At 52.5% G+C, this 9,128-nt stretch overlaps 1 protein-coding gene across 2 annotated transcripts in view; it reads right to left on the reverse strand.

Annotated features, from left to right (window-relative positions):
* ZNF385A (zinc finger protein 385A) overlaps window positions 1-5,417 on the reverse strand; it is a 25,394-nt gene extending 19,977 nt beyond the window's left edge. Inside the window, exon 1 of one of the 2 annotated variants that reach the window (XM_003790462.2) lies at window positions 5,353-5,417. In XM_003790462.2, coding sequence (XP_003790510.1) covers window positions 5,353-5,362 — 10 coding nt within the window. In that variant the 5' untranslated portion in view covers window positions 5,363-5,417. The remainder of the gene's footprint in view (window positions 1-5,352) is intronic. The other variant, XM_003790460.3, reaches the window with a different exon arrangement.
* Between the last annotated feature and the right edge of the window lie 3,711 nt (window positions 5,418-9,128).

Consider the following 9,128-nt stretch of genomic DNA (forward strand, 5'->3'; position numbering starts at 1 on the left):
AAAAAAAAAAAAAAAAAAAAAAAAAAAAAAGAAAGAGGAAGGGGAGAGCAAGTTCCATGTCATTTCTGGGGTTGGAGTCCTCCTTTTTCCTCCAGAAGAGGGATAGAGGAACACAGGTAGCAGCCACTCAGTTCCCTATGGCCAGAAACTCATCTTTTCCACTTATGTGAGCCTTGGGTGAGTTGGGGAAGGAGGAGTGGGAAAGAGGGGGTGAAATGAGGTTAGGGTGGGAAGGAAGCAGCACAGACAAGTGGAGACTCACTGTCTCCGTCCCAGATTCCCGGGTCCACTGCACTCTGACATCTGAGATGGGGAGAGGGGCAGAGGGCAGCTTATGGGTTGGATGGGCAGAAGTGGAACTCTTGGATTTGTGCACCTCAGACCTCAGGGCCCTCCTTTCTTTCTGAGAATAACAAAAGTTGCCACTTTTTGAGTATTTACTATATGCCATCCACAGTCTCCCAGTGGATGGTTCTACCTGGCTCGTTGACTGGCTAGTTTCTGCCAATCGCTTAGCCTCATTTCTCATCTGAACCTTTTCTTTCTTTCTTTCTTTTTTAAATTTTTTTATTCTTTTATTTATTTATTTATTTATTTGAAATAAATACTCTCTCTCACTTTGTCGCCCTCGGTAAAGTGCTGTGGAATCACAGCTCACAGCAACCTCCAGCTCCTGGGCTTAGGCAATTCTCTTGCCTCAGCCTCCCGAGTAGCTGGGACCCGCCATAAAGCCTGGCTGTTTTTTTTTTCTTGCAGTTTGGCCAGGGCCGGGTTCAAACCTGTCACCCTGGGTATATGGGGCCGGCACCCTACTCACTGAGCCACAGGCGCCGCCCACTTTCTTTTTTTTAAAGACAAAATCTCACTCTGTCACCCTGGGTAGAATACCATGATATCATAGCTTATAGCAACCTCAAACTCCTGGGTTTGAGCAATCCTTATGCCTCAGCCTCCCTAGTAGTTGTGACTACAGGCACCTGCCAGGACACCTGGCAAGTTTTTCTTTTTTTTTTTTTGAGGCAGAGCCTCAAGCTGTCACCCTGGGTAGAGAGCTATGGCTTCACTGCTCACAGCAACTTCCAACTCCTGGGCTCAAGCAAGTCTCCTGCCTCAGCCTCCCAAGTAGCTGGGACCACAGGCGCCTGACACTATGCCTGGCTATTTTTTGGTTGTAGCCATTATTGTTGTTTGGCAGGTCCAGGCTGGATTCGAACCCACCACCTTAAGGTGTATGTGGCTGGTGCCTTAGCGGCTTGAGCCATAGGCACCGAGCCAAGTTTTTCTATTTTTAGTAGAGACAGGGTCTTGCTCTTGCTCAGGCTGGTCTCAAACTCCTAAGCTCAAATGATCCTCCCCTCTCGGCCTCCCGGAGTGCTAGGATTACTAGCACCAGCCACTGTGCTGAGCCTTTTTTTTTTTTTTTCAGTTTTTGTCCAGGGCTGAGTTTGAACCCACCACCTCCTCCAGCATATGGGGCCGGTGCCCTACTTCTTTGAGCCACAGGTGCCACCCTAGCCTTTTTTTTCTTTTTTGAGATGAAGTTTCATCCTGGTGCCCTAACTAGAATGCCACAACCTCAAGTTCTTGGGCTCAAGAGATCCTCTTGCCTCAGTTTTTCTATTATTAGTAGAGATAGGGTTTTGCTCTTGCTCAGGCTGGTCTGGAACTCCCGAGCTCAAGAGATCTAACCACCTTGGCCTATAGTCCAGAGTGCTAGGACTACAGTCATGAGCCACCTTGCCCCAGCAGGATTTGAACATGTTTGTCTGGCTCCCAAGACAGGGCTTTTAAACACTACACTTTTCTGGGTAGATAGGGAAAGGGAGGGAAGAGAATGGTAGGAATATTGGAAGAGCTGGGGAAGAAGGAACAGAGGTAGGAAATCCAGGGTTTTTGACATCTGGCTGGGTGAAGTCTTCAGGCAGGTCTGGAGGAAGAAGCAGAGTGCAAAGTGGAGAATGTGTATGTGTGCATGCATGTGCTTGCATGTGTGTGGTAGGGCAGGGAGGAGCTGGGGCCTGGCTGGGGCAGGCCACTCCAGCGGGAAGCTCATTAGAGTAATTACCTCCAGCAGATAGTGCCCCACCCAGTTCCATGGGGAATTGCTAAATGCTTTATTAAAGACAGCTCCCAACACATTTTAGAAAGAGTGCACTTCCAGACCCTTGGGTGGAGGTCTGCCTGTCCATTTCACCACCCTACATGCCCTAGGCATGATCCTGCTCAGGTTTACTCCTTAGAATTAACCCACAACCAAGCCACATATGGCTCCCTACATCCCTCTGAAGTCTGGTCTTTTCTTTTCTTTTTTTTTTTTTTTGAGACAGAGTGTCACTTGGACACCCTTGGTAAGTGCCATGGCTTAGCTCACAGCAACCTCATATTCTTGGGTTCAAGTGATTCTCTTGCCTCAGCCTCCCAGGGACTACAGGCACCTACCACAGCGCCTGTATTTTTTAGTAACGGGGTCTCACTCTTGCTCAGGTTGGTCTCTGAACTCGTAAGCTCAGGCAATCCACCTGCCTCAGCCTCCCAATTGCTGGGATTACAGGCGTGAGCCACGGCGCCTGGCTTAAAGTCTGCTCTTTTCCTTTGTCTCTTCCTCAGAAATTCTGGCCAGGTCTGGAGCCACAGCCCCTTGGCCATCTTAGCTTCGGCCTGGGGTCTCAAGCCTTGGTGGTGAAGAAAGGGAGAGCCTGCAGTGAGCTGGCTTAGGGAGTGGTTGCTTGGGTAGGAACAGGAGCCAGGAAAGGTGTTAGGGTAGGGCTGTGGGTTGTTGTTGGTGTTTAGACTGGGCCAAGATGAGATTAAGATCAGAGAGAGGTATTGGGGTTAGGGTTGGAAATTGTTAGGGCCTAAGGTGGTGAAAAACATGGGGTCAGCATTGGGTTAAAATGGGAATTAGACTCTAGGACTAAGGGAGAAATTGGTCTCATCTCTAATTCATCTCTTTCTCCCTGAGGTCTTTTGTCCTCTCTCTCCCTTCACAGATATGCCTAAAATCTGAGGGTAGAGTGAGAGGAAAGCCTTGAACTCCTGGGTCTTATCTTCTTGACCAAGTCCCAGGTATCTGTCCCCTTTTGCCTCAATTTTCCAATCTTGGCAGGAGGCAGGGTGAGGGCTAGAAAGGCTTTGAAGTCAAAGATGAAAGAGACAAGGGGATGATTATGAACAACTACTCAAAACACCAGCCCTCATAACCTGAGGGTGGATGTGGGCAGGGGCAGGGCCTAGAAGGAGGAGGTGACTGGAAGAGCAGGGAGACCCCTGGGAAATCTTTCCCACCCTGCCTAGAAGGGGCCTCCTCCAGTGGCCCCCTTACTCTTACCACACCAAGGACTCAATTGAAAGGATGGTACAGAAAGCTCAGAGCAGTGAGCCTGAGCCCAGAATGACCATGTTAAACTTGGGGCCAAGACTCAGTGGACCTCAGCATTCAGAAGTGAAAATCTTAGTACAGTCCCTGAGGGTGGGGCCTGAGCCCTAGCTGGCAGCTTTCTCCTTCTTCCTTCCTCAAAGAGGACTAAGGTGTATGGGCCCCTCCAGATGTTCCTCCCCTCTGTGGGCTTGGCACAAGGAAGGAGTTAATTACAGTGTCCTCCCAGGAGGGAAGGGTAGTGAGGGTCCAACTGGGGGGCTGGGGTCCAATTTCAGTAAATCCAGACCCAGGCATTCTTCCCCGTGACTGGGCTCTTGGTTGGGCTTGAGCAAGCAGGTCGCTGATACAAGTCCCTGACCAAGAAAGTTATGGCTCATGCTGGCCTGATCTGAGCAAATATGATGTTGCTTCTGGGGCCTGTGCCCAGGGTGGTGCCAGGGTGCAGGGATCACACAGGTTGGAGGAATGTGAAGCCTGGGCTCTGGGGGCCTGAGGCCAGTGTGTGTTGGTGGGGGTCACCCTAGATGGGGGGTAGTACTCATGAAAGGTGGGAAATATCTTCCCCTGCTCTTGGAAGGAGGCAGGCAACCGGTCATTCATGCCTTTGTTCGTTCATTCATTTAACAGCTAGGATGGAGTGCCAGGTGGAAGGGGGTGAGACACAAAGTGGTGAGAGAGACCGAGAACACCCAGGAGGTAGGAAGAGAAAGAGATGGAGGAAGGAGGGCAGAAGCAGAGAAAAACTGCTTGTGGAAAGTCAATAGGGATAAGAGGTAAAATGAAAGCAAGCAAGGAGGATAAATAGCAGAGGGGCTCAGGAGAGGGGTGAGGACAGGGGCCAGCCAAGCCCTCAGGGCACCAGGATGGAGCCAGGTGTCCCTAGTGGCAGGGAGGGAGACCACAGGTGTCCGGGCCTGGTAGGGGGCTCCCACCAAAAAAACAAACCCCCCCAAACCAAACCAAAACCAAACAGAACAACAACAACAAAAAAAACGGGACCAAGGAACCGGCCTAGCCAGGGTGGAGGGCAGAGGTCACAGCAGGCCTGTGGACTATGGTGAAGGAAAGGTGGAGGACAGGGGCCTAGAGCCGAGCTGATGCAGAGTCCAGAGCACAGCTAGGCCCTCTCCTCCCCCACCCCTGGGGCTCCCTTCCCGATGTAGGTCATGAGGATGGGGTGGCTGTGGCTGACGGGCTGTCAGAGCCCAGCGGGAGTTCCCATCCCCCATTCTTACTCTCCCCATCACCCCTCCTTCTCCTGGTGCCCCCGGCCCTAGGCAGGAGTGGAAGAGAAATAGGAAGATAGGAAGGAAGGGCCCAGCCAGCCAAGCAGGGAGAGAGAGGGGCAGGTCCCGGCGTGTTGGGGCAGGATGGCTGCGGAGACAGGATCTGAGCCGCAGGAGCCCTGGGATGGACAGTTTTCCACCCTCTTTTCTCCCCAGCTCCCTTATCTCCAGCCCTCAGGTTCCCACCTCCCACCACACTCACCTCGAAGCTACACCCACCATCTTCTCCTTCCACCCCCCACTTCCTCCTTTCCCCCTTATCCTGGGCCCAGAAGGATGTCGAAGTGTCTAAGCTAAGGGTGAGGGGAAGCTCTGAGGTGGGGTCGGGGGACGGGTCAGAACCTTTTCTCCAACTCCACCAGGCCAGGGCCAGCCCCCTCCCCCAGCCTCTCGTAGACTGTCATATAATATTCATGAGCCTCATGAATACGCAATGTTCTAATTATGGGGCGGGGGTCTCACTCAGCTCTGACTCTCCGTTTACCACTCCCTAGATTATCCGGAGAAGCGGTAGCTTGGGGAAGAGGGGAAGAGGGGACCCCAGATGTGGAGCCAGATGAAGGGGGAGGGGGAACCGGTCGCTGACGGGCGGCCGCAGTCACCGCGGTGCTGGGAGGTTCGGGCGGGAGGGTGACCCACAGAGAGGAATCCAGGAGCCTGGAGCCTGGAGTCGCAGAGACCACTCACCGAGGATCATGCTGGGGACCCAGGCGCCCGGGGTTCCGCGTAGCTCTGTCCCGGGGGCCGCTGTGGCCGGGCTGGGGGTACGGGGGGGAGGAGTCGGGGGAGGAGCAGAGGCCGGCCTAGGCGGAGCGGGGGCGGGGCCCGCAGCAGGTGAAGCCGGGAGGAGGGGGGACCCGGGCACCCAGGGCTCCACGAGGGGGCGACCTGGCCTCCTCCCACTTCCTCCCGCCCTTCTACGTGCTGCTCGTGGGTCTCCTGGGTTTACGGTGTCACTGCAGCTAGGTCTGGGGGAACAAGACATTTAGAAGACGGTATGAGGAGATGGAGGAAGCTGGAAACCAAGATGCCTGGGTTCCCAGGAAGGACTGAATCTGAGGGCGGGAAGTCTGCTTCTAGGCTGATATGGGGCAGGGGAATGTCTAAGCGCTGTGGGGAGAAACAAAGCTTAGGTTGGGTGGATCACTGGGTACCCTCCAAAGTGATGGGCTGAGGAGGGGGCGGGCGAGGTGCGGCAGAGAACGTTTGGGTCCTAGTTTGTTTTTCTGGCTTTGAAGCAGTATGCCTGGGGACAGGGTCTCAGAGGTGAAATGGGAGGTTGAAGATGGATCTCACGGTGATTTCTGGCTGGGGTTCGAATGTCCGGGTCCTTAGGGAAGGTTTCAGGGAAGAGGCTGCAATCAATGGATCTGAGGCGCGGTGGAAATAGAAGACTGTAAGGGAGATCATTAGGGCAAATGGAAGATGACAGAGATCCAGAACTGAGGCATAACCTTGTAGAGGCGACCTGCGTTGGAGTGTAGTGGGGGTGGGGAGCATGTATTCAGGTCCTAAATCCAGGGTGTTCTCCAGTAAGGGGAGCTTCCATTGAAGAGGACTAGTGGGGTGTTTGGTGGGGTGAAGGGGGAAAGGTGCAGGATGAAATGTGTGAGCTGGACAGGATGAGGGAGAGGGAGTACAGGATGCTTGGATGTGTTCTTAAGGGACCCTGGCAGGAGGCTGGAGTCTGGAAGTCTGCAAGAGGTGTCTGGGGAAGATGCAGCTGCTATAGCCTGGACCTGTCTGTACCTGCCTCCAGAGGGAGGGTGGCAGGCAGATTTCCCAGAAAGCCACGCAGCCAGCTCCAGGCCAACCCCTGCCAGAGGAAAGGGAGTATGACTGGGAATGAGAACATTTGGGATCTAAGGAGGGTGGAGGCAGAAGAGAAAAGGTCAGTGGAAGGGTGATGGGACTGAAGTGTTAGAGCAGTTTAGGAAGGGGAAGGAGCCGGCATTCCTGGGTTTTGGAGAGAAGTTGGGACCTTAAGATTTGGGTAGTTTGAGTTCCTATTTCTGGGCTCCAGCAATCTCTTGCCCTCACTTCATTGATCTGATTTGAAAAAAAAGATGTTTCTGTACTTGCCAAGATGCTGTAGCTCAAGGGCAAGAGAATGCTGGGGGCACCAATGTGCTTCAGCCCAAGGGCAAGAGAATGCTGGGGGAGGATATAGGCTCTCTGGGTCCATCAGAGGATGTCCTCTTGCTCTGGATTTGACCTACTACCATGCCATTGAACTCCACTATGGCAAAGTCTGCTTCTCTTTAGACCTTGCTGCTCCTTTCCTCTTCCCATTTTTCTCTTCCTGGGTGGACTTCTTGACTAAACAAAGGTCATCTCAGGCATGGTTGATTGGTTATAGAGGCCCCTTTACCCTCAGCCATTGTCCACCCACCCACACTGCCCCCAGGGACTCTGGGTGAGGGAGGTCTCAGAAGAGGGGTTGCTTAGCTTACCAAGGGGAGACAGCTGGTTAGAGGGTGGGGGTGACTTTGCAGGCAGCTGAGGAGGGTGAAGGTGTGCGAGGTGAATTCATTATTGATGAGCCCTGCACCCCTGTCTACTAATGAGCCCAGGCCGGCTGCCCTAATTGATGTCAAGAAACTTGAGACCCCCAGATCAGCTTCCCGCCTGCCAGCTGCCTCTCCTGAGCCCCCTCCCCCTCCCTGCACCCCCAGCTGCTCTGTTCCCTTCCTAGTGCCTCCTTCCCTCCTCCTTCCCATCTCCACCAACACAGACAAGGGGAGGGCTCAGTGTCACAGTTAGAATGTTAAAAAAAAACAAAACAAAACCAAACAATAAAATTAGGATAGGGCTCAGGCCTTCTGAGCCTCATGTTCTCTGGACTATACAAGCCTTAAATGGGACTTGCTCTCAAGGGTTGGGTAGTTTGGGAGAGGAAACAGACCAGAGTGTGAGAATTAGTTCTTTATTTTTTGGTGCAGTTTTTGGCCAGGGGCTAGGTTTGAACCTCCCACACCTCTGGTACATGGGGCTGGCACCCTACTCCTTGAGCCACAGGAGTCACCCCAGAGTGTGAGAATTAAAGCTCAGAGAAAGAGAGGTTTGTACTAGATTACATTTGTGGCATTGCTGAGCCCAAGGAATTCTTTGCTTGTATCATACTTCCCTGGGAGAGACCTTGTCACTCTTCTGAAAGTACAGGAACTACACAGAGACACACCCATGACAGCAGCCCAATATTCAGAGCCCATTTCCCCTCATTTCCTCCTTAAAACAGTGGAAGAAATTTCAGGTCTGGCCCCAGGAGTTAAGGGGAGGGAACTCCTCTTGGTGTATGAGAAATGGGCTTTCCGGCAAGGTGTGGTGGCTCACCCCTACAATCCTAGCACTCTGGGAGGCCAAGGCAGGAGAATGCCTTGAGCTCAGGAGTTTGAGACCAGCCTGAGCAAGAGTGAGATCCTGTCCCTACTTAAAACAGAGAAAACATTAGCCAGTCATTGTGGCATAGGTGACTGTATTTCCCGGGAGGCTGAGGAAGATCGCTTGAACCTAAGAGTTTGAGATTGCTGTGAGCTAGGCTGATTCCATACCATTTTAGCCTGGGCAACAAAGTGAGACTGTCTCAAAAAAGGGAAAAAAAGTCCAGGCACAGTAGCTCATGACAGTAATCCTAGCACTCGGGGAGCCGAAGTGGGAGGATCATTTGAGCTCAGGCATTCGAGACCAGCCTGAGCAAGAGTGAGACCCCATCTCTACTAAAAATAGAAAAAACTAGCTGGGTGTTGTGGCAGGTACCTGCAGTCCCAGATACTTGGGAGGCTGAAGCAAGAGGATTGCTCAAACCCAAGAGTTTGAGGTTGCTGTGAGCTGTGATGCCACAGCACTCTACCCAGGGTGACAGAGTGAGATTTTATCTCAGAAAAAAAAATGTACAGGCTTTCCTTCCTCTAAAATTTCTGGTGTCTTGTTATGCCATGGCTGCCATCCTTAGAAATACTGGCTGGTTCTTCGCCTCATCGGGTCTCTGCCTCCCCATTTGTCTCTTCCTCTTTGTTTATGGGTTCTGTGAAGACATTCCTCAGGTATAGGATTCTAAGAAGTCACAGATTGGAGTGTGGTCCCGGCTTGGTTCCAGGACGTATATTTTGAGGTGATGCAGACACTGCTAGGCAGTTAATAAGAATAGCCCTGACGGTGAGGGGAGAGGGTGAGGTGGACTGGCCCGCTCCCAATTCCCATAAATTTGTGGCTATGCTGCCCTCTGGTGGCTGGATTCTGGTTTAGCCTGACGTGCCTCCAACTCCATTCTTCCTCCTCTTGGGGCACATTAAAGACAGGCTTTAAGGAGAAAAGAAGACCCTGAGGTTTGCATGATTTCTCTTCAAAGAGAACCCTATGACCTGTTAAAAATGAGAACTTTCGGCTCGGCGCCTGTGGCTCAAGCGGCTAAGGCGCCAGCCACATACACCTAAGGTGGTGGGTTCAAATCCCCAGCCCGGGCC

Source organism: Otolemur garnettii, unplaced genomic scaffold, assembly GCF_000181295.1.
Source record: "Otolemur garnettii isolate 467f Iridium unplaced genomic scaffold, OtoGar3 scaffold00043, whole genome shotgun sequence".
NCBI lineage: Eukaryota > Metazoa > Chordata > Mammalia > Primates > Galagidae > Otolemur > Otolemur garnettii.